Consider the following 25746-nt stretch of genomic DNA (forward strand, 5'->3'; position numbering starts at 1 on the left):
AATATGGTTTCCGGTGATTGTGAATGTCTCTTAATACACTATAATGTGGTATAATGTATAATTTAGTATAAAACCTAACAGTTTTGAAAGCACAGTGAACTATTTGGCTGTGTCTGTGTGCATTTAGAAGGTGTTGTCTAAATATAGCTGAGACTATAATGAATCTCATCCAAGATACTGATGCGGCTTGTGTACTCTATAGCCATGTTATAGTTATAATGTTCTACTTGATATTGTTACTATTATTATGCTGGTTGTTTAACAATATACTGGACTAAAAACTCCTAAGGGATGGGAATGTAGCACAGGAATTTATCAAAACAGTAAATGTGATAGCTCTTTTTTCTGTTAATGAGTAATCAATCTCTAGTCTATGTCTTTACTTGAACAGAATGTTACAGTACCCCTCTGACTTACAGAAGGCCATCAAAAACATAAAAATGCTGGGCACATTGAAATGAGCTAGGTGTTTAAGCTTTACTGTTTGAGGTGATATAGCAGCTCCTAATTTGCAAAGCTGCCTTCTTTTTTACTCAGTAACTTATCACATTTATTTCTGACATCAACAAAATGTGCTCTGCAACTCCCTTCCATTGCCAAAACAATTACAGTAAAAGATGCTCCTTCTTAGAACAAAAGGCAAATCCAGAAAGCCTACTCAAGTGCAAGATGTCCTTTGTTATAATTATACTTAAATATCAGAGAAGGGACATTTCCTTGAAGAGACAGACTGCAAATTACACGTTATATTATTCATCCAGAGGTTGTTGGTACAAATGAGGCCGATGATTGGGAGAACAATGATCCAGAGTGTTCAAACATTAATTATGGAAAACTCACTTAAAGTTTTTTGGGAAGATGTGGAAATGCCAGGGATTAAGATTTTATGTATAGGAGCACTCAGGACATACAGTACATTACAGCTTTAGAGTGTTTTTATTTTGGGCAAAAATAATTTAGATTTAGATTGTTTCTGACATTTTTTTTTTTAGTTCGAGATTCCAAGCTGAATGTTTTCAGATTCTTGAAAGGAACTGCTGACAGAATCAGTGAAGTCTGCTTTCATTTACATCTTTTAGGCTTGTTTCTTTCTTTTAAGTGGCCAGCCAAAAATAGCTCGGTGAGAGCACGTAAAGTCAAAGAAAACATGCCAAACATCAGGTGGAGACTTTCAAATCACGTTTTGTTTATTTTTTAAATGATTAAATATGATCGAAACCGGGGGTGAAAGAGGGCATCACAGTCTTGAAAGCAGATTGAAGGAAGACGTGGCTCACAGTGGCAGCTGAGAATAGAGCTGCCTGCAAATGTTTAAAAACATCTTCATGTCATGCTGTTGTCCTATACAGTGACCGCTGAATCACCGTTGATTGAGGAGAGAGGACATGTCTTTCTTTTGAAGTATAACTACCCTAAAGCCAGGCAGTTTAGAAAGAAATCCAAAGCCCATCACCTGACGTACTTGAGTAGAGACCGCGCTGTCTTTGGTGCCCGACTGTTACTGTCAGTCAACGGCGAAGAAAGTGAAGAAGACCTGCATGATGGATTTCGCAGTCCAACAGCCAGCTCAGTTCAAACGCCAAGTACCGTTGAGAATGACGGAATGACTGCTGCAGATTCATCTGAAGAGACGGCATCAGAGACATACGATGGCTCTGTAGACCTCGCTGGGACACCTGAAGAGATGCCAAGCAATTCTCACTTCTCAATTCTGTTGACGACGGAAGATTTCCCAACCACACCTGTACCTACAGCAGCTGATGAAGCAGGTGGTGAATCGGAACCTTCCGAACCACCGTCTGAAAGAGATGCTTTAGAGGAGATCCGTTCGACGACTGCGTTCCTTACGGTTCTTCCTGCCGAGGACATTTCCGTTGCTGAATTTGTAGAAGAAGGAGAAACAACTGAAGCACCCAGTGATGGCACTGTCAAAGGAGCAACTGTTTTTTCGGAACCCGAGCAATCACATGAAGTTACTGAGGAGCCTCTTGCTGCAGCACCAACAATGATGGCTGAGAATAGAACAACCATGGCAGCACATGCAGTGGGTACAGAAGAGACAGGTGCTCCTGTTGAAGGGGCCACAGGCTCAACCCTAACCACAGGAGCACTGTACGAAACTGAAACTACAGAACACCAGACCGCAACTGGAGGAATTCAGACAATGCACAGCACAGAGGTAGCCAACAACATCTTTGATTTGGTCACAATCATTCCTTTATTTGACGGCCAAGAGGAGACCACTGAAGATGGTGACGTGGTTTTTGATGATGACCAAGATAATCTGACTTCAGTGGTTGTAGTGCCTCTCAAGGAGGAAGAAGAAGATGTTGAGCCACTTGTTTTAGATGAGGAGAATGACATAGCTACACTTGGACCCCTAGGAGTGGAGTATATTACCGAAGCAACAGAAATAGGAGATAAAGTAGGATATGAGAAGGCATCCACTCAAGCTGTAGAAGGAGTCATTGAGATATTGACACCATCCCAGGAAAAAGGGGAATTGCATACAACTTTATCTCAGGAATTTATTTCTCAGAAGGAATCGGGGTTATTGAATTTTGCCATGCAGGAGGCCACAATGTATCCAACTAGTCAGCCAGCAACACTGCCGGAGGTCATCTCAGTAGACATCAAACCCCAGTCAAAAGAGACTGCGACCACTGATGAGACCACAGTTGCCACCCCCACAGTTCCTGGCTTTGAGAATGTAGACAGTGAGTAAGGATTTGCAGGAATGATGATATTTCCGAAAGTATGGTTTGCTTTTTTTAATGGGTGGCGTTTTATGTTGTTTTTACAAATACATACAGCAAAGCAACACTGCTACACCAACATGAATGTCTTTGTCACTGCTTGCAAAAAATAAGAAAATACATTTGCGTTTTAGAAACAGGCAGTGTTTGCTTTGCACTGAGTATTTGCAAGTGTGATGGGAAACTGTTGAGGTTCTTTGCATTAATGATGTGATGATCTGCCAAGCAGAGCTGAACAGAAACAGCAACAGCTCAGAGAGCTTATCCTGCATTGCCAGAGAGCTTACGTTAAGTCACATATTCTAAGCAAAACAGCACATCTTCTATGGATGACTGTTAGCACCGAGTTTCGATGTACTTTTGGGAAGATAGATGAGATTTTTTTCAATGACTGTCTTTCCTCCATCAGCACAAAGGGTCCACCCCAGGGCTCATTATAAAAAGTAATAATTTCCCTAGGATGCCATTAACACAGCTTGTGATCGACAAGGAAGATAAAATGTTTTTCTAAGCTTTTGTTTTAGGCAAAACGAGACTTACAGGTACTGTCACCTGCAAGTGACTTAATTGCACTTTTTAAAAAATATGCATTCCTTTCAAACAATAACAGATCAGAATGCATATATGGAAGCTTCATATCAAGATAAAACTTACTAAAGTTTTATCATTCAGCTTCTGTTTTTAGAACATGCTATGGCTACAAAAAGCAAACCATCTGCTTTTTTGCCATACCAAGTTCTGAATGCTTTTTATGCTTTATGAATGGCTTTAAGGCACATTGTTCCTGTCGAATCACGTTTTAGAATCAAGGTTCCCACAGGACGTTGGTTGTATAATTGTGGAGGACTTCAGCAGAGTTGGCACAGTTTGCTTGTATTGTTTGGCGAAGTTAAAAATACAAACTGACCCTTTTCTCGGCTGTTATTGCTGTGTTGAGGCTGGCCGTGACATTGAAGCACTGCACATCATTGGAGTTGGTATCGACAGCTTTGCCAAAGTGTTGTGTGCCTTTTTTCTTACAAAATATCCCTGTTGTGTTGTTAATTTACTTTACCTCTCAGCAGCAGCATCCATGACCACTGAAATTCTTTTAACAAACTCAGTGCTTCCAGAAACTGACTCCTCATTTAGTGATGCTGTCACTAAAACACATATAGAACCTGGTAAGTTAGCTTTGCTTTGCTTCCCATTTCCTTATGATTAATTAGCAGCCTCTACAGATTGAAGTACTGTACTATAGGTGCAGCTAATCAGTATGTTGTGTTGTCTATAATTGCAGCCATGAATAGAGTTGCTGTTATTATTTTCAATACCTAATTTTATTAATAAAACAATTCAATTTTAAATTTTGAAATTGAATTTTTTTTATGAGTGATTCCGAGTTCTTTGTTTTCCTCTGTGGTTGGCGTTGCTGGTTTGTGTTGTTGTTTGCTTAATTATCCGAGTCTGACAGTTCTTTCACATTTCCAGTCCTGTGTTTGAGTTGCTTTGGGGCACTATTTTATGGGTAGGCCTGAGTATTGTGAGACCGAATATTTCAGCCACCACCTTTTTCATGGGCATTTTGCATGCACCTGCATGTTAAGAGTCCACAGGAGACTACGTTGTAAGATTCATGAGAGTGGAGTGAGAAAACTTCAACAAGGATAGACATTAAGAACTAGATCCTGAAATTCCTTGACAGTACTTCTCAGATTCCACAGTCCTTTAATTTCAAGCTCCATATTGCTTTTCTTTTTAGGAATTCTTCAGCTCCCATATGCTGTGTAAAATAAAAATTAAAAAATAGGAATGCATTTAAATCATGTAGACATTTTACTGCTTGCCAGGAACAAATGATAGACATTACATTCTCCATAGCCAGGTAAGGTAACAGCTGTCCAATTGGCCTCATATCTGCTGACTGAAAGAACACAGAGACAAAATGTAGGAGAGCATTTCTTTCATTAAAGCAGATGCTGTGTTGTTATTTAACATGTCAGTAAAGACAGCAGGGTGCATTACCCAATTCTTTGGAAATGTTAAAAAAAAATTGCAGAGCCTGCTGTTGCTTTTTTTGTATGGAACACACTGTAGGTGGTAAATGGTTATGGCAGTATCTGAACTTTTGGGAAGGAAAAAAAATCTTACCTTATGTTCAGCCTTTTCAGCTTCTGTAATTTGGAGGATGACGTGATAAAAACCGAGTTTTCATCTGTTGCCTCTGTGGGGCTTCCTGTGAAGTAACAGAAGTAATTTACGTTTTCAAAAACATACGCTTGATTGTCAAAGGTGCACCAACTCTTCTGCCCATCTGTGACATTGAGTGTTTGTCCAGTATAATAGCCAAACGTTTTTACATACTTGCTTCGCTTATATTTTCTTCTGTTGACAGATTTATGTTAGCCGATGTGGTAGTTTTGCAGCCCTCTAATGTAAAATGAGCAGCATGAAGTGTCTAGTATGCCATCTAAACAATTTATCGGTTTTGAAGATGAAGCAGAAAAAAAGCCCATCTTGCGAAATCTGCATTTCATGAGTTAATGAAGTTCTGCACTTCAATAAGGGAAAGCACTTGGAAATATTACTGTCTGTTTACAGTATTTTTTAAAAACCTGCTTTGCATGCAGCTTCTACCATGAATGCGGTTTTAACCCAGTATTAATAATGTTCAGGTTTCCATCTATCACAGCTCAGTGGGCTAAAGCATTGCTTACAGTGAGTGTTTTGCTGTGGTTCAATTTCCATAACTGAGTTCCCATTTCTTTCATAATCATGTCTTTACCATCTTCCAGTTCCTTCAGTGACACCAACCCCCATTCCTCCAAGCAGCACTGTCGTTAGCGCAGATAGTGAGTATGCCTTTGGCGTGGTTGGCGTGTGGCGTGTGGCGTGTTCTTGCTGCGCTTGCCTGCTTTACAACACAGAGCTGATTCGTGCTTGACGTTGTTCCCTAACACTGGCCGCCAATTTCAGAAACGAAATCGAAAGTTCGCAAACCTGCTTTGGCTCATTTGAGGGTGGGAGATTGAGGCACAGAGACCCTTCCTTTCCCATGATCCCACCCTGCTTTGCTGCATACTCCGACAGACCATGCTTTTGTTGGGTGCGTTGCCATCACCTGGCATGACGTTAAGCCGTAATAAAGGCGTTCCGTGAGATGCACAGAACTAAACAAAGGTCATCAGGCAGTAAACCTTTCTCTTAATTTGTGTCTTCATCTTCCACGTTTGGCTTCTTCCTTCTTGGTGACAATATCTGATTAGTCCTGTTATTATTAATAATGAACAAAATATAGCAGATATTAATGACAGAAAATATATATATATATCTGTTTTAGACCAATTCGATGCTATGTACGTTAATGTTTAAGAGCACAAAATACTCTGTAAGTATGGATGATTTGAACAGAAATGTTTTTACCAGGGCTGCACTGCAACTTCAATTCCTCACCCTCTAAGGCTTTCATTATTCTTATAGCATGGCCTGTGAAAATCCGAAGCAGAGTTTGCCATGAGCACTAACTCTAAATAAATGACATTAACACAGTGGCCTGTTTTGCTTTGAGCCATCAGTTTTTAAGAGAGCTTCACTTACAGGATTACTTCAGATAATAAAACCCACAGAACATCTTATTGGTTTGTGGTTGGTTTTTTTCTGTAGTGATAAAAAAGTAGACTCATTAATGATAGTATTTAGGCTTCTGGCTGTTTTTTTAACACCTGTTAAACTGGTCATATTTTTCAGCAATGGTTTTACCTACAGTAGGGAAAAAAATTGTCTCATGTTCTCTACCGTTTATCTTCTGGCCTTCCTTTCCTGTCTTGTTTTTCATCCCTTGATCTTAGTTACCTTTACTCTCTGTTCATTTGGTTACCATAGCAACACTGATTCCCCTGCACTTCTGTGACAGAGGTAACTGCCTTGTGTGCGTCTTCATATCAGGAGGCTGGGAGGAGTTTTTCCACCCAGCTACTGAACGCAAAGATATCTGCTCCTTTTTTAAAAATAAAAACAAGATGACGGTGTCAGCAAATTCTAATCTCTTTTTCAGCTGCTTAGCAATCTTTTAAGGCAAGGCGGGCCCTAAATAATCATACAAATTGAAGTATTTATAGACTGCCAAGAAAAAAATATTCTGCTTAATAATTTTACATTATAATTGATATTAGCTGTGGGGGGAGCTCTAGGCATGGCTCTGGTGATAGATTGAGAGCTTCATTTTCATTTGGGCAAGAATAAATAACAACCCAGAAGCCTATGAAGCTTAAAATAATAGATATTTCACTTCAGAGGTGTTGTCAGTTCTGCTTTAGCAAAGATCCGGCGAGGTGTTTCCTTGAGAACTGATGACACTGTGAGAAAGACCTCTAAATGGTTTACAGCCATAGCTTTAGTAATGGGGTCGGAAAACAGCTATATTGTCTAATAACTCCTTAACTATATCTGTCAAGGTTGAGCTCTAGCAGTGTTAAGTGTGTCTGTTCTGCTGATTCAGGGTGTCCGTTTAAATATATAGGTCCTCTCACTGAGTTTAGCAGAAGGAACAAATAACTGCAATTTCCTTGTTTTCAAAGCTTGGATGAGCATGCTTAGTGTGGAGAGTTTGCATTAATAAGCTTTGTATGTTGTTTTTTTTCCACAATTAATCATATATACAAGAGTTTCATTTTGTTTGTTGGTGTAGAAATAGATACATGGCATTTGTTTCTAATGTACAGATTTTAGTTAAAAGTGTTATAGAGGTTTTATGTTCACAAGCAAAATCTACTCACTGTGTGAATGAACAGAAATCTAGACTGTTTCAGAGTCATCCCTTATAATTTAGTTCCTCCTCATTCTCCAGTGATTAAATCCGGATAAGTGAGTGTGTGTTGTGAGTGCTGTTGTTTTAAATAATAATCCTCCTGTAGCAGAATAGCAAATTATCGATTGAGTGCCTGGATTGCTATTATGGGAAACGCCATTGTTTCTGGCTCACACCTTTGAAGAGAAAGACTGTTGTTAAGGTTTAACACTAATTGTGACTAATTAAAAAAAAACTGCCACAAAGTGTGAGCTAATGGATTCCAGAGCAGTCAGAGCTGGCTGAGACACAGTGTGAGCACAGCATAGCCACAGTCAGGAAATATCCAAGCTGAGAGCATGTGGCCATAAAGGCTCATTGTCTTTCCTTTTTCTTTCAATTTGCTGTTCATAAAGAACAGGATATTACAAGAAAATGAATGGAAAGTAGACCCCATACCTCAGAAGCTAATTAGAAGCCATTAACCCTTTTCCTTAATTGAAACCACTGCCCAACTCCTGCTAGAAAGGGGTACTTTTTTTAAAAGCGTGTTCTGAAGCATCTATAAAAGGCTTTACAAAAAAATTAATATTCTGCTCACTATAGTGTCTTGATTTCTTCTTGGCTTCTGTTTAGGATTGTCTGGCTGCTATTAATATTAAAATCACTTTTACCCGTATGTTTGGTCAGTTTTACAAGTGTGGGCTTCTTAAACTCCAAGTCTTTGGAAAGATTCAAATCTCTTGCACTTGCCTGATGTCCAGTGCATAAAATGTTTTGAAGAAACAATTTAGAAATATTTGTATACAGCACTTTGCATGACTCATCATCTCAAGACATTTTAGAATAAGGTTTTTAGTATATTTTGTGGTGGACATTGTGAAATACAAAACTGTATTCGGGGGGTATATACTGTGCAGTCATATATTATTATACACTGTCTTGGCACTTACCTCAGTTTCTGGAATCTTGGAAAAATACTGTAGCAATAAAAGACATTTTGCTGTAGAACTCTTCAAAGTCCTTTTACAGAAGAGGAATACCATTCCCTTCTGTATTTGTATTTAATCCTTTTTAGCAGAGTGTGCAGAACATTTTCATGTATTGTAACAGTCACAGCTTAATTCCTGCTTATACGAAAAACTTATTTGTGTATGCACTACAGTATACACAATGTACTGTACATACAGTTTTATACAAACACTTAATGTTTTCCTTTTTGCAGTGAAAAAAGGAGTAAGTATGATTTTTCCTCATTTTTTACCAACATGGCATGTAGAAATGATAATCACATCTTCGTACTCTTGTGCTTTCAGAGAGGACTGTATTTATTAGCTGCATGCAGTAACTGACCCTGAAGATTATATGTTGCAGACAGTGTTAAGAAGTGTCTTTTTACCATTTAAATTTTTGACTTTCTTCAATTTGTCATGGCAAGAATTTCATGAAAGTAGGCTTGATGGAAACTGCTGCTGTATAGAAATTAAAATGATTTACTATATATCGCTGCAGATTGGAGTACATATATTATGCTGATATATATACTTTTTTTTTAATTGGATGTCATTAGCGCATGGCAGGTACTGTAGGTGGAAATTTAAAAATTAAAAAGATAAATCTTGAATGAAAAGGCAAGGGAAAACAATTGTATAAACGTGTATTGCAATGGGTGATCTTTAGCGATACTGTATGTAATGAAATCAGTAGACATTCATTCCATGCTCACGCAACCGTTACAGATGTGCTAGTCTCTTAAATTAACCCTGACAATCCCTGATATTTTTACCCTTTGCTATCAAAAGAGCATTAACTATGCACAAAATGTTCCACAGCTCACAAACTTTTAAACTCCATGCAGACACAGATCTAATGCCACGTTTGAAATGAATTTCCCCCAAGTGAAATCCCATATGTGTCCTTTTACTCCCCTGTTCCTGAAAATGATCGCATACAAGTAGCTGAAACAGGATGATACTGGGACAGTTACTAAGCACCGCAGATAAAAATCCAGTCCTGTTTGGAAACATTCCAGTCGCTGATCATTTTAATGGGTTACAGTATGCCCACACAGTATGTGACATACATAGCATTTTAAAGAAACAAAAACATTTAGTACCTGCTATTTAAAATTCAGTTTCATTTCAGCCTTCTTTCATCACAGACTTGCCTGTTTCACACACCGAAGGACTTTTTACATGCCATGTTAAGTACTTGCGCATGTGTGATTATTGTAGTTGAGTTGTCATCAATCAGTATTTTTTAATACTGCAGAGTTTCCTCTGATTTTTGTTTTTTTTTCCCTTCTGTTTCATTGCAGACTGTTACAAATATACACATAATGCAAAATATATTGTCGAAAGAGCTTTTATTTTGGTCATCTCTGTGTGCTTGTAACAAAAACTTGCTTGTAACACTTTGATATTCTTATCGATTTCAGCCAGAGGAAATGCTGTTTCAGTGTCCCTGTTGTTTCATATGTTTTAAATGTTTAATTTTTTATGTTGTGAAATTGCTTTTCATTTTGTTTTTATTCCCTTTGTTTTTTGTATAATTTGGTCTTAACTTCTTATGTTCTCCTTGCCCATGTTTACATAATTTTTTTAATTTTTTGTGTTTTCCATGTGACCTCCTCCACTTTCCTTTTAACCAATCATGTGCGTGCGTATCATGTGACTTTGTCATGTGGCTTGCATGGTGCTGATGATGTCGTCCACGCTGGTGAGCAGAAGGTAAAATCTTTGTTCTGATTGGTCCAGTTCACAATAGAGAAGCATTTTTTTAACAGATCAACCTTTAGTAGAGTTTTTCATTTTTTACATGAAAACACACGTCACCAAACCATCAATTATTATTTTGTTGCTGGTTTACCTAGCTTACTGTCATTGCATGTTGGATATATCATGTAAAAAAAAACATCCTTGTTTATTTTAAAATAGAATAATCGGAGAAATAAACAATAATTTTAAGATCAACCATTTTGCCTGTATTTGTTTTTAATTTGTTTGTAAAAATGAAACATTTAAGCAGTTGAAGTTAAATTGTAACAGTCATGAAAAAGGAGATAAATGCAAAGTTTCACATCAATAGACTAGCTTAACCTTCTTGAGCACAAGCAGATTTTTCAACAGCATGTTCAATGACGTCTGCAAGTCATTCCTATGCCCAGAAGTGCTTGTTTAGTCTGCGTTTTTACAAAGTAAAATTAATTATATTGTCTGCTTAATTAGCTGCTGTTGATTTCTGTCTCCAAACACTGGCTTGGAGGTGCAAGCTTCACTGCTACAGGATAAGATAAAAGGCAGGTTAGCAAGTAACTGAGCTGTAATGGGGAAGACATTAAAAAAAGCAGCATTGCAAAAGAAGCAAATGGTTGACCTGAACATCAGATTTTCTTTTTCTCATTTTTTTCAAGAGAATCCATTTGAGCCAAATTCTTCACCTTTAACACCTAACCCAGCCACAGTTTGCCTGTTAGTTCTGAGCATTGCTTTTCATTAATCCCTGCTACCCTAACATTTCCAAAACTATAACAATTGACAAGCCTTGTGAAGCCACTGACCCGCCAAAAAGCATTGCACTTTATGATTTTATTTTTGTTTTACAGTCTTATGTTTTAGTGTCACCTGTTTTTTTTAAGAAAACACATTATTACAGTGTTCCTGGCCACTGTTCAAAATGAACTAACAACGACAATCACCAAACATTGCTGCATGCATGCAAGTTAGAGTTCCTTTGTTTCTCTTATTCCTTCCTCTCCTGTTTATAGATACCTTTTCCAGCTCTGTCTGGACTGAAACGTTTGCTTCTTTCTGCATGTCAGTTTTGTGTTGTCCTGCGAATGTACTTTTTCCTCACCCTGTGTGTTATTCACATGTATTGATCTGTGCTTCAAATCCGGCCAAAGCGTGCTGTTCTCGAAGTGGAGTCCCATTTACACTTCTTACAGGGTCTAACCTAGCTTCTAGTGCAGAAGTAGTTAAACCTAATGGGCCAAAAAATTTAAGTGTGTTGCAAAGTGTTACTGTTCATTTCTGCAGTAAAGTGTTGATCCTATCCTTGTTATATAAAGTAAGAAGTTCCCTTCCCAAAATAATGAGTTCAAGAGTTTTAAAAAAAAAACAGTGAGTTTCATAAGGACAACTTGACCTTTTCGGTGTAAATATGGTGTGACAACTCATGGGGAGTTTTCTGTAGCACTGATCCTTAAAATAGAAATATCTCCTGCCGCAGACACACACAGAAATGGGTATCAGTCAAAATAGTGCGGATAGAACAGCACCATCTTAAAAGGTGTCTGCTTTTGAATCCTTGTTCAGCTCATTCTACCAACAGTCAGAGATTGCCTACTCTGTCACTTCTTCTCGCCCAGCTGCTGTGTAGTCTAGTGGATCTGCCCTCCATCTCCAGATAGCAGTTCTAGGGCACAGGATGCTTCTTCATTCACCCATCCAGTTGGTTTCCTCTGAAAAGGTGGCAGGACTTTACCGCAGTCTTCTGGGAGATGTAGGCGAGGCAGTGGCCTTTATTTTGCCCCTTCTGCCATGCTGCCATAATATTTATGCAAAATTTTCAGTGTGGCTTTAGTACTTCAAGAACTGAAGTACTTCAACACGAATCTCATGGTGATGTATTTGACATTTAGGGTTCTACATCAAGGTATGAATAATAATAATAATAATAATAATAATAATATCAATGTATACAGCTGGGTGTTTTAATTCCACAGTTTGAAGTACCTTGCTGTAGAGTGTTCTACCCAAGATTTGGGTCAGGATCCAGGAAGTGGTCACTTCCAGTCCTGACCCCTACTGCACACATGGTCTTACAGGGCAGGCTAATTGGGTATAAATGGGACTCAGCAGCCAATACCAAAGATTCGGTTGATCTTTACTTACACACAAGGAGTGTGAAAATAGGCAATATCATTACATTTTGAATAATTACTGTGGGTGCATGGTTTTTGCATGGTTTTTGTTAGTGTTACTCATTTATGTATAACCCTAATGGCTTTTTCTCCCTCTTAGCATCTGAGAAACCTTCACCTAACTGTGGAAATGATGCGTTGTACTGGACTAAAACAATATTGTCACCTTTATTTAATAATTTGCCTTCTCTGTCACTAACTATTTTTGTTTTATTTCCAGCATTTATTAGTAGGAATAGGAGTAGTATCTAAAGAGGAGATCTTTAAAATAATATATATGTTAACTTAGTCTTTCTTGAACAATAAAGTACCTGTCCACAATAACGATTGTGATAGAATAGTAATTTATAAGTGTTTTGAGATTAAAAATAATAAATACTGTTAAAATATTATTACTATTAAGTGAAGAACACTTAAGTATTCATTCAATATATTAATGTAAATATGTATTTGAGCAGTACTTGAGATTTATATGAACAGCTTACCTGTTATAGGGGGTTTCCAGTACTTTTTTTTCAGACATTTTTTTCTTTAGAAGGGGAATCGTTCAGTAACATGGTTAATTGCCGGCCTTTTTAAACAAGGAGAAAAGACAAACACTTAAGTAGAGCCATGAGACCTGCATCGTGTGTGTTTGTATGACAAAACACTGAACTCATAGCGTAGCTGTGCCTCAGCGTCAGGTCAGCTGCAGAAAAAGTACAGAACTGGGCAAATTGGCCACATTGTTTAGAAAGAATTGCCTGAATTACACCAGCTGAGTTGTCATCAGTCAAGGTCTTATATTCTTCCAGGGAATGAAAGGAAAAGTCCAGTGGCGAGTCATCACAATAAATGGCTGTAAGAGAAAGGAAGTGCTTAATTATAATGCAAATTCTTTATGTAGCCATGAATGTATTAACTGTGCACCTAACATGCACATGGCCCTCCTCACCCTAGATAACATAATTATGAACTATATGTTGTAGCTAAGTAAGGTTGCTATATGTCTTGTCAGTGGACTGCTAGAATCTAAAATAAAAGCCCTGGGAGGTTTTGTAGTCCCTTTGCTAGGGCTGCTTTCTGAGAATACTGTTTGAATGCCCATACAGTCTCGCTGTTCAGAAACGCGTAGCGCTCAGCAAATATGAATACATTTTTTTTTCCACTTTCTTGAAAGTTAGATTGTTATTGATATTTAGTTCCTTCCAGGGTTTTGTGTTCTCCTGGGTTAAGCACTGCAGAAAACATGAAAGTGAAATCAAATCAAAATATCAGACTTCTTCGGGCAGAGTTTATTTGACTAATTACGTTACCATTTCCAAAATATTTCCGAATGCAAGGTTTTGAACCAGGCCTCCTGAGGAAAAGCAGATAAAAATAAGAATATTGTCCCCAGATATACTTTAGGGACAACATAGGGGAGAAATACATAAGCTCAGGTGTCCAAATAGAGTAGACCAGACACATGGGACCGGTAGGTAATACATAATTCACAAGGGCTGGAAGGAATGTTGTCACTGTGCTGTTCTGAGCTCCAGACAGTGGTAAAGGTCTGTACAGTCACTAACTGCACTGTCACTGGTATGTCCTCCCTAGGGGAACCCAGCCCTCCGAAACTGGACGGTAGAGTGATGGAAACAGGGAACAGTATGAAAGTCAACTGGATCAAGCAGGACGATGGCGGCTCCCCAATCCGACACTACTTAGTGAGATACAAACCTGTGAGTATAAGATAAGATTGGGTCACTTTACTGGCCATAGACAATTTCTTGTATATGACGCGTATCAAAATTATCAGACAAAACGCATTGCCCCTAATAACAACGTAAGATAAAGATCAAAACCAGGGTACAAAAAGTATAAACATTTTTGGAACCAAGAGTTTAAGAATGACTGAAATAATCAATAATCAGTCAAACGTAAAAGAAAATACTGTAATACAAGATAAATATTGCAACTAAAAGATGAGATAAGATTACTTTATTGGCCATATACAATTTCTTGCATTAGGAATTTGTCTTTTCGCATACCCCAGCTTGCTCTCCATGAGACACACAGACAGGGAGAGAAGCTTAAGGTCAGAGCGCAGCCATTTATATGGCACCCATGGAGCAGTTGGGGTTAAGGGCCTTGCTCAGGAGCCCGACGAAGTAGGATTCCTCTGCCGGCAACCATCCAGCCACAGGCGCAGATCCTGAGCCACAGAGCCACCGCTCCACCCCTAACTCTGTATGACAGAGTTTTAGATTAACCTTAATTTCTGTGCTGTCATAAAGCATTCTGAATAGTTTCAGACTTCATTCCTTAAACCTGCAAAAAAAATAGAGTATCGCCTAAACGTTTTCAATGTTTTTGTTTTAAATATTGAACATAATATTCATTATTCTTTCTGGAGGCACACAATGTCCCCCTTTTTCCCTGGCACAGCGCTTTGGTTTTTTCACTAAACCATTAAGGAAACTTTATTTTAGGAAAAAAAAAAACGTTACTGCAGTAACATTGACAGGTACAAAATACAGCAGAATTCGAAGGGATAAGAGTAAAATGAAATGGAGGGTTGTGTTTCATATTTTTAAAGAGGGTATGGTAAAATTCGAAAAATGGAAAGAACTAGTAGAATTAACTCTCCCATGTCAGCGGTTTTTACTGTAGTAAATGAGCCCCTTGACAGTGTTTGTCTGGCTTTCTTCTACCTTACGGTTTTTAGAAGCACATGCCAGACTGGAAGCCTGAGATCAGACTGCCGTCTGACAGTGAGTATGCCGTCCTCTCGGCCCTGGACTGGAATACCGAATACGAAGTATACGTGGTGGCAGAGAACCAGCAAGGAAAATCACAGCCTGGCATCTACTACTTCAGAACCCCCCCAGAGCCCACTGCTATCCCAGGTACCAGAAACATTGCTTACTGGACGAAGCCACTGCCAGTTGATGCTGGTTCACAGTGTCATGCCTCGTTTGCCTTTAAATCAAGGGTATTCCCTTTCTGTGTGAATTTAACACCATCTGTCCGCACGCATTGTCTGCTCTCTTTTTTCTCCCCCCTTCCGCTGCCCCTTTAGACCTGTTTGAGCCGCAGTTTTCCTGTTGTAAACTGTTAGTCGCTTTCCCGGGCCTGAGTTGTCCCAGTGCTTCCATACAGTTGTTTTCCGCCTCTAGCTGAACATGCTTCATGAAGCCTACAGTAAAACCACCTCCAGTTAGCGCACATTTAGTGCGAGTGCCTCGTTAGCAAAAGAGGGCTGGCTGCCAAGCAATTGAAATCCTAAAAACCCGAAACGTTACAAAAGCGGACAGAAAATACTCGCCGCCCTGTTGTGCTGATTTATGTGGAAACATGCCTTCAGCAACACAGGGGAAACTTTATCCCCCCCCCCCCCCCCCACACCCCCGTGAGCTTAGTCACGGCTAAACTTCATTAGAGGCACTGGAGAATTAACAGGTCGAGGTGTGAATGATTTATCTCCATTTCAAAAAAAGAGCAGAACATAGCTTGCAGCTGACATCTTTTTCTCTCATAATTTCTGCTTGACTAGTATGTCTCATCTGATGGGACTCCAGGCCTTGTCGCCCCCATTCTTCCCATTTCAAATTGTCACGGTTGCCCTGTACTGAATTGACTGTGCTCTTCTCAGACTTTGCATTTTCGCACTTTTGACTGGGCTGCCTCCCCTTTGAAATAGACTAGGCCTTTCTGTCTACTGCTTCTCTCTTATAATTCTCTCAGGTTTTGCCAGTCTTGGATCTACTGTTTGTCACTCTTGATACATCAGAAACCCGTGAATTTACATCTTTGATTGTGATTAAGACTAAGGAAAGATTACGAAATAATAAGTTAGTGAAACTCAACATTTCTTTGAGATCATATTTATGGTTGAGACTACTTGTAAAAAATCATCAAAGACTTTGATCATATAACACAGAAAGCCCCTTCTAACAAGGCCTATATGTACAAGGACCATTCAGTTATTAAAACATAATTATCCTCCAACACAAAATCAGGTTAAGTCTTGCTTGGCGTAATAAATGTGTGCAGTGATGTAAACAATATCCAAAATTCCTTTTCAATATTGTCATTTAAAAAAAGTAGAATGAGTGTTTGTAAATATCACTAGAAGATTATGGCCCCTTTCTGTGTTTTGTGGTAGTAAGTATGTGATGGCAAGTAATTGATCATACAAAAGGCTTGAAACTTTAAAGAGAGTATTGAAATCTGTTTTGATTTATAAGTCATTCAGGTAGACCGAGTTTATTGAAGACGAACATCAGCTTGATTCTTGGGATGTTTGTTTCTCACTGGGGATGCAGCCCTTTGACCTTGCATGGTGATGCATTAATGGGATTAATATGAAATTGCTTAACTGAGTTGTTAACTGGCAGTTGCCAAAGCATGGCACAGGGACTTGCTTTGTCTTGTGCTTGGGTTGGTCCCACCACTTACCGATGGGAGGTTTGGATAGTGACATCCCACTAGTAACACCCCAGGTTTACTTGGATGACCGTGTATCTGTTTTGCTTTCTACTTTCTTGTCCACGTCTTGACTGCTGTATTTCACTGATATCATTTGACTTCACAAGTAAACAGTTTAACAAGCGTTGGCAAATTGGGGAAAAAGCACCATGTTTGGGCTTTGTAAACCCTGCCCAGATGTTTAGCATATCTGCTTTGTCAGTTTTCACAGCTTAAACGAAGTTTTGTTTAATCCGCAGTTTGTTAAACAGGGAATGGGTGGCTGGATGAGATATTTAAAAGAAAGTTTGAGATTTTCATAAAGCATGTACGAACAAGTAAGCACATGTAGGTGACACAGGTGCGTACGTCTTGAGAGTGCCGATGCTTTATGAAAATAAGCTATTTCTTCTAACACCAAAAAGGAATGGTGTTCACCATTTGTAAAGTCCACTTAGGAGAGCGGCGCTGAACTGTACTGATGGTGAAACTAAAACTCAGTTGCATCATCCAAATCTCCCAAGCTTAGGCTGACTAAGAACAGACGCTACAGGTGCTCCTTCTAAAAATTTGCCACTTGAAGCAGAGTTTTTAACACCAACAATAACACATTGATGATGATCATAAGAACACCCTCATTATTTTAACATGTTTTGCCATTACTTCTTTGTTTTTCATGGACAGCCTTCCCTGTGTGAGACTTTTTATACATTAACTGTCTACTTTAAAAAGTTAATCACCATGAATAAGATGGTTAAGATATCAGGATGGTTTATAGTATCCGTTCTTCCTCATTAGTTTTTACCTTATATTTGGTTTGATTGTTGTTTTAATTCATGCTTAATTATTTTCTTATTTAAATGCAAACTGCTTTAGTACCTGTGGCTCAGTATTTGGATATCATACCTAGACTCTTATACAGTGTTAATGTACAGTAAATTGCTCGCTGTCAGGGAGGTTGTCCTGTTCTTGTTATTAGATTTTTTTGTCACTTGTCTACCACTTCCTGTATGGTTCATAACTCCTCTGCATCTTCACCTTTTTCCTGACCTTCTAACTTTGACATTCGGCCTGCTTTACTGCCCCGTGTCATCTGCTGAGCTTTCTTACTTGCTGTGTTTTCTTTTTGTCTTTTTCTTAAAAAAATATACCTTTTCTCTTAACTTGTGTGGATTTTTTTTTTACTTTAGTTTGTTTCAATTTACCTTCCAATCTTACGTTTCTGTATTTATGACCTATTTTTCTATCTTTCTCTTTTTCTCTCTTTTTTCCCCCTCCCTCTCCCCCTGTTTTTCTCCCTCTCCCCTTTTTATCTCCCTTTCCTTGTCTGTCTTCATATGTGGTCGTGGACACCTATGGATCATCACATTATCATGTGCACGGATTTGTTTAATTTTTTCCTACACTTTTTTTATGCAAATATTTCACTGTATAATTCTTGCTCTCTGGAAACTATGGGGGGGGGGGGGTTTGTCTTGTTACTTTGTGTCATCAGCAACCTTGGGCTGTTCTTCAGTGACCTATACACTGATCTCACTCGTCTCCTCCGTACTGACTGTGTTCTTACTCTCATAGACTTTGTCTCAGTAAAGTTGAAGACTGCCTGCCATTTCATATCAAGGCTGGCTGATTGTTTTGTATGCCTTTTCAATCCTTGCGCTGAAAAAGAGCGAAATATCAGCTTAATGTTGAGGATGGCGGTGGGCAGCAGGAAGAGGTCGTTCCTTGGTACTTCTGTTATTCAAAAGCTTTCCTTCCCCCCTCCCCCCTTTGTTACGTAAAGTAGAACAAAAAAGTTCAGTAAGGCAACAGACTCTATCTTCAAGTTAACAATAACCCAATGTCCCTTTTTCCTTTCCATTATCCCATTTAAGAATGCGTGGAAACGCCACCGCAAACGCTGTGCCTGACTGTGCAGACACATGCTCTAGTGGTCATTCTGTGTACATTTAAAAAAGTAACATTAATAAAAAAAAAACATTGAAATGGGCACAATAAGTGAATCATTTTCAAATCCGTTCCCGTCTGTCACTGTCTGATATGGTTCCTAATCCATGAATTTGTCACACGTCTGTCATCATAAAACTTCTTTATGGTGAGAAGCAGAAGACACCAATTTCCATAAGAATTTAAAAGATAAAATATACCCCTTTTCAGATTTGAACAAATGGTGCCCATGAAATGATTTCTTGTTTTGAAAGATTTTTCTAGGTTTACCGGAATTATCTAGGATTTATCAAAAATTGATTACTAGAACTCATATGTTGTATTAACTAATATGGCTGATGCTTGTATCCAAAACAACCTACATTTTAAACCCTTTTATACAGTTGGGCATGGGACTAGAACAGTCTGATTGAAGTACCTTGCTCAAGGGCACAACTGCTGTGTCTGACCTGAGATTTGAACCCATAAACTGTAAAGTTTTCCTTTTTTTCCATTGATATTCATAGATTGTGATTTGTTCCTAGTTAACTCTCCTTTTTAATACATGAAACTGATGTGCATCCATGTAGTAAATGTGTGTTTTTTAACTTACATATACTGTACATTGCTTTTGGAGGAATGGCTAGAATCATTCTGAATATTTACGTTATGCATTGAAGTGCTTGAAAGCAAGTGTTTTGTGTTGCAGTTTTGTATGGATTAGATTATGCTTTCATTTGAGCTTTTCCAGCTGCCCAGCAGAGAGAAGTGTGTTTGGATCTAGGATGATTTCCTGTTTTATGGCTATAGAAAACTTTAGATGGCTAAAAATGAATTATTTATCGAAGAGAGCCAAAAAGCAGATACAGTGGTTATTTCTCTCTTTCATTGTTCGGAAAATGTATGTGATTGTATAATATGATTTCGAATTTTGAGGAAAATTGTTTTAAGGCAGGGATGTGTAGTGCAGTAAGTGTAACCATTCTGTAGGTTCTGGATCAAGACCTTATGGACTACAAATAATAGTTGTAATCAAGCTCAGACTGAGGCAAATATTTTCATACATTTTGCTCCACACCTCAGTCACCCCAAAATGGTACAGAGGTGAGGTACAGTAAATGGAATTTGTGTGCCAATCGTACTGTTTGATTTTCTTATTCATGACTCTCAGTGTGTTTTTTGCACAAGTGGGGGGATATTTCCCTTGTCCAAAATGGTGACAAATATGAAAACGACAAAGAGTACTGTAAAAGGGCTGAAGAGTGTTTAAAAAATAAATTTTCTGTCGACTGTTTTGCTCTAAAAACTGCACTTTTAGGGACACAATGGGTGTGTTAACTGTGTTCTGTGGTTCAGTTGCATAAGTGTTTGATTTATTTTTTGGGTTTCATTTTAACACAGGGCGTCTGTTAATGTTTTTCTGTGATTCAGAATAAATAACAGGCCTTGGCTATCATTTTTTTCATATGTGCAAAGGATCACTGTGGCTCTGCTTTTCCTGTAGTGGAGCACCACCTGGAAGGTTAGCAGACTTTGAAGTTGTATGTGATCACTGCTGAATCAGTGTAAAACAATAGCCTCAATGAATTGTTAAAGTTTAGATTTATGTTGAAGGTCCTGTGCTACAGTAGATTGTAAGGTTAATCTTAAAAGAGATCCATACTTTTTTCCTGAAAGTTAATTCCATTACTAAAGATCCATTGTTGTTTACTGTGTACGGTATGAGCTATAATCACTCTCTGCACAAGAATACTGCTTGGAAGTCACTAATCAACAAATTATTCATCTTTGCACTATATGAACACTTGATTCTTGGCTGCATCAACATTTATTGAAGCCTCATTTTGTAGGATACATATGTCATTTTATTTCAGAAAATGTGTGAATGAAAGCCTTAGTCTTTTTGAGGGTATTTACAGGCTCAGTAAAAGGCATTGTGTCTAACAGTTGATAAGATTTGCACCTGTAAGAACTGACAGATACAGAATTTTGTTTTGTGGTTTGTGTGCATGTACTGTACTGTAACTGAAGTAGTCATACCCCTTAGGTGCAAGTCTCACTGATATGTTCTCAGATTTCCCCTTAATGTTCATATTAAATGCAAACTACTGATCAAATGGGCTTTTACCATCTCTAGCCCTTTACAAAAAAAGGAAGGAGAACCTATGAATAATTAAGTGTTTTACTGACTCAAGATGAGAAAATGTAGTTGCTGGAAGGCATTCTTGAAGATCAACTTAACTGTTTAGCAGCAATTGCATTAAAATAATTGTATGGGTAGCTTGTACAGACAGAATACCGTTGCCTGTAGGCTCAGTGGACCGTTTATTAGCAACATTTGCATATTCTGTCTTTCGTAAGCACCTTTATGTTTTACTAAATTCAGCCAGAACAAAAGGCCCTGATACTGTGTTCAACAATGAATTGAAAATGAGACTTGAATGTATGATGTTCACACGTTGCTAATGCACACTGCAACAATGGATGAGAAACATGTCATGATTCACATTCACCTGATGAAATATAAACTGTTGAATTATTTTTGTAACATGTAGATTAACTAGAATAAAAGAAGTGCTTCCCTTCTAATTTTAGGCAATTAGATGATTAAATCTTGATACAAATGGAGCTTGATACAACATTTAAGAGCTGTAACACCCAAGAAATAGTTTGCGCACAATTAACTACAGTATTTTACTAGTTGAAATTACTTATAAAAACATCATTCTAATTGACTTTTTGTTCTTTTATGCCAAGTTACAGTTTTGTTAATTGGATTAGACAAACATGGACAGTGCAAAGCACTTTAATAGCAGTAATGAGTAGATTTGTGGTTTTTAAAATATATTCTGCTTACCTGTCTTTGAACAAGAGCTTGTACTGTACGTTGTTTTCTTCAGGAGACTGAGATGAGAACTGAAGTGGGTCTTTTTAGCACAACTGCAAGGGGAACCTTGTGATGTCTTTCATAAACGTTCCTTAAGTGTAGCATGTGAGAACGTATGGTCCTAAAATAGGAGGAAAAGTTCCTCTGGTTGAAATATTCATGCAGAATCACACTTCAATAAAAGCAAAGAATAATACAAATTGGCCACAAAAGGCGATTGTATCATCATTTTGCTGTGGATATATTTTGTTCAGACGGGATATCTAATATGCACACTTAAGTGTCATGTACAAGAATCTTCAAAATGCAGTAAGTCAGTTTTTTCAATTCCCAACCTTATCTCACTCCACATCCTGGTGATTAGAACTCTGTGGCTCCGTGCTGAGGCAGATGCATGTGTCTGAACAGGGAATGCCGAAATTCAATATTGTGTATTCGAGAAACACACAAAAAACTGTTAGAAATTTAATAACCCAAAATGATTTTGGGTTAAAAAAAGATTAATAAAAAAAGGAGAAAGTTCGACTTGGATGACACTTTGTGTTTATTTTGTCTGGGGTTTTCACCTTACTCTTGTCTTCCTTGTATTTTTTTGTTTCTGATGTTGAAAACATAAAAATTAATTCACACTGTGGGACCTTTGCAGGCTATAACTAATAATAGTCTTGTAATTTTTGATAGTGTTTCTTTGGGATATGAAAGGACACCAACAAAATTGAATGGATTTGCACTGAGTAGTTACACCAAGTGGAATATGCTTGATGTTTCAGTATCACACTATGTGTAACAGACACATTCTTTAAGCACACTTCTGGCTGGAAATGGTGCGAAACCTCTTCAGTAACTTGTTAAAACTGCTCAGTTGTTTGGTTATATAATCCTTACATACTGTAATTCTTTGCCCACATGGATAGCAAGTCCTGCATTAAAAGTAATTAAGGGTAACATTAAAATCACAAAAATCTAAATATTATTGGATCCCTATAATATCAAAATGAAAATGTTTTTTTTTCAAGTTCGTACCTACTGTTAGATAGTAAGAGTGGTTCTTTCTCACCTAGTGATTATACTATTGTTTTTTAAACAAACATGCATTTCTCAGGAATGCAAATGCACACTGTTGTGTGCATTACTTATGAGCATTAAATGCATGTATTGTAGCAAGGTTTTTTTATCAAGCATTAATTAAACTTTTGGTATTCATTTGCGGTAAGTATTTTGTATTTTCCTTCACTTAAAACATGAACACCTTTTTATGTTTCTTGCTAAGTTACTGTCACTTGCAGATTGTTCTAGCACATATTCTTCCAAGAGGTTATAACACATCAGTGTTCTTTCTTTATAACAGGAATGTTCAATAGTACAGAAAAAAAAACACATTCAAGTCAAATGCAGATGCAAAAGACAAGACGCTCAGTTTGAAAATCACAAATCTGTTTCAGTTGTTTGCAATCTAGTTGGTTACAGAGGGTTGCTAAATTCTAAACTAAAATATTTAATTGTGTAATGTTACAGTTAATTAAACTGGTATAGACAGTAGCATATAGAATCTTGCCTGATTTTCACATATTGAGTAACAAGTATCAGAGGCAGACTCAAAATATTGTATCTATTCTTGTATATTTCTAAGGAAGCAAGCCTCATTTGTTACCAAGTTAATATTTTGTGTATGGACTTGCATGTCTCCAGATCTGGTTTGGTTAGATTAATTAACATTTGAAGAGTTTATCTCAGACGGGATTACGGGATTTGTTGTTGCTTACTGAAAATCATGTTTCTCTGTTTTTTTTTTCTTTCACCCTGAAGATTCTGTGGCTAGTGGGTCAGGGCTGAGCACAGGAGCCATCGTGGGAATCCTAATTGTCGTGTTTGTCATCTTGTTGGTGGTCGTGGACGTCACCTGCTACTTCCTGAACAAGTGCGGCCTGCTCATGTGCATCGCTGTCAACTTCTGTGGGAAGTCGGGACCCGGAGCTAAGGGCAAGGACATAGAGGAAGGGAAGGCGGCTTTCTCGTGAGTTACCGGCTCCATGTGTTTTTTCGCCATCTTTGGGAAAATCGCGCTTTTTGCGTGCCACAAAAGAAACGTTGCAGAGACAGCATCAAACTTTCGTTCTGAGCACTCAACAGGAAGCACTGCCATCCTTCAAATCTCAGCCAGGGGAAAGATAATGTTAACAGGTGTTTTCCTCTTTTATCTCCTTTCCTGGCGCAAATCCCTTTTTCCTCTTGTGTGCAAAGATACAGTACATTTCAGAGTTTGAATATATGAAACCCCCATTGTGACCGTAACTAATGGTTTATCGAAATCAAAGGGAATCTTATATGCTATCTTATGTTCTGCATAATAGTCAATTTTATTTACTGTGTTTTTGAGGTGATTCTTTATCAGTTGAACTAGTAAAGCTAAATTCCTAAATTACTGACCCCGTGACTGTTTGTTTCTCCTAATTATAAATGTTTCTTGTACCCTGGAGCTTTTAGTGAATGTGTTTAAAAAAGCAAAATTCCTACACATACTGTACACTGTTTGCTTGCAGGAAAGATGAATCCAAGGAGCCTATTGTGGAGGTGCGAACAGAGGAAGAGCGCACCCCAAACCATGATGGCGGGGGACAGACAGAGCCCAATGAGACCACCCCACTGACTGAACCTGAGTAAGCACCATACCTTGCTCTTCGCTACCTCAGTTACTCGACAGTACCTTCCAGGGATCATCTCTTATACACCTTTGCCACTGGCGTACCCAACCCAAGCCAGTACCAAACTTGTAACTCTCCGCAGATGTCCAGTGCAGGTTGGGACCAAAGTGCAAGGCCTGATGTCACATGCAGAGCATGTGGAGAGTTATAGGAGAGAAAAGTAGGAAAGAGCACCAGCTTCCATCTTCTCAGAAGTGGCAGAAATGTGCCCTTTACTTGTGAAATCCAAATGCATTCGCTCATACACCGTTTTCTGAGTTCCGAAACCTTCTGGATGAAGAGCCTGCAGTTCTTCAGCAGCCCAGGACTATTCCTCAACTCCACCCGGTACCTCCCCTCTTTTTTTCTAGAAGCAACATGCTTCATCACTGCCCCCTGGCCTTGCGACTCAGCAGTACTCAGGTGGCTGGGCTGGAGTTTTAGAGGCTGGTACACACTTGGCTGACACCAAAACAGCCAGTGGAAAACTCATCTGGAGCTGTACCACAGCGGGCTTGCGTGACTTGGGAGTGCCAGTGGAAAAGGGCTATTAGAACAGCTAGAGAAAAACCGGACGGCTTCCAAAGAGGTTGTTGTTCTTGTGGTCTTGTTGTTCCTGGAAATCTTGTGATTTCCCGTGGAGTCAGTCAAGTGGCTCACAACCACTGGACCCTATTGGCATTCTGCACATCATCACGAGGTTTAACCTGCCCACTGCAATATAATCAGATTTAATTTGTAGGTTTCAAATGAAAGTGTAAGATCGTCTTTTTCATCCAGAATTAGGGAAGACGAGATAGAATTTATGGGTGCAGGGGGTAATAGGCCAGTCGAATGCTCAGTCCTGTTAATGTGAGCCCATTAATAAGGACAGAGTGATATCAAAAACCCCTCTTGAGGGGCTCAGCCAGTAAAGGCACTTGTGTGAGCACAGGTGGAGCTGTAAAATCACAGGCTCAATTCTGCGTCTCGTCACTGACTGTGACTGGGATTCCCCCAAGGTGGTGTTGTCGAGGGATGGGTGCGATAAATAACCCAGCGCTCTCTCAGCTCTTAGCGAACACCCCTTTCCAGGCACAGAGCGCTGTTGCTGAAAGACGCACCTCTCCTCCGGCTGACAACGAGCCCCCAGGGTGGGGCTGTGTTACTTGTGGCGCGTCTAAGAAAAAAAACGTCTTGAAAGTGGGCACGTCTGCTGTGCTCCCCTGGATGGCAGGGATCTTAGCCGTGAACTAAGACTGAAGAAATACACAGTTGTTAATTCTAAATTGAGCAAACTGAACAAAATATTATGATTAGAGATGCTAAATTAAAGCAAAAACTGCTGGTAAGTGAAACTGAAGAGGGGTTAATATTCTGTTCCACCAGGTGAAAGC

At 38.7% G+C, this 25746-nt stretch overlaps 1 protein-coding gene across 13 annotated transcripts in view; it reads left to right on the forward strand.

Moving 5' to 3' along the window:
• The window catches only part of LOC102684295 (neural cell adhesion molecule 1), a 353088-nt gene that overhangs the window by 316848 nt on the left and 10494 nt on the right, over nt 1-25746 (forward strand). For 6 of the 13 annotated variants that reach the window (XM_006642289.3, XM_015337758.2, XM_015337760.2 and 3 more), the window contains 4 exons: nt 14024-14148; nt 15135-15315; nt 23496-23703; nt 24230-24346. In XM_006642289.3, coding sequence (XP_006642352.3) covers nt 14024-14148; nt 15135-15315; nt 23496-23703; nt 24230-24346 — 631 coding nt within the window. Of the gene's footprint in view, nt 1-1349; nt 2718-3817; nt 3920-5530; nt 10246-14023; nt 14149-15134; nt 15316-23495; nt 23704-24229; nt 24347-25746 lie in introns of those variants that run through there. The other 7 variants (XM_015337753.2, XM_069182974.1, XM_069182973.1 and 4 more) reach the window with 5 other exon arrangements.

This window comes from Lepisosteus oculatus, chromosome 23, assembly GCF_040954835.1.
Source record: "Lepisosteus oculatus isolate fLepOcu1 chromosome 23, fLepOcu1.hap2, whole genome shotgun sequence".
NCBI classification, from domain to species: Eukaryota; Metazoa; Chordata; class Actinopteri; order Semionotiformes; family Lepisosteidae; genus Lepisosteus; species Lepisosteus oculatus.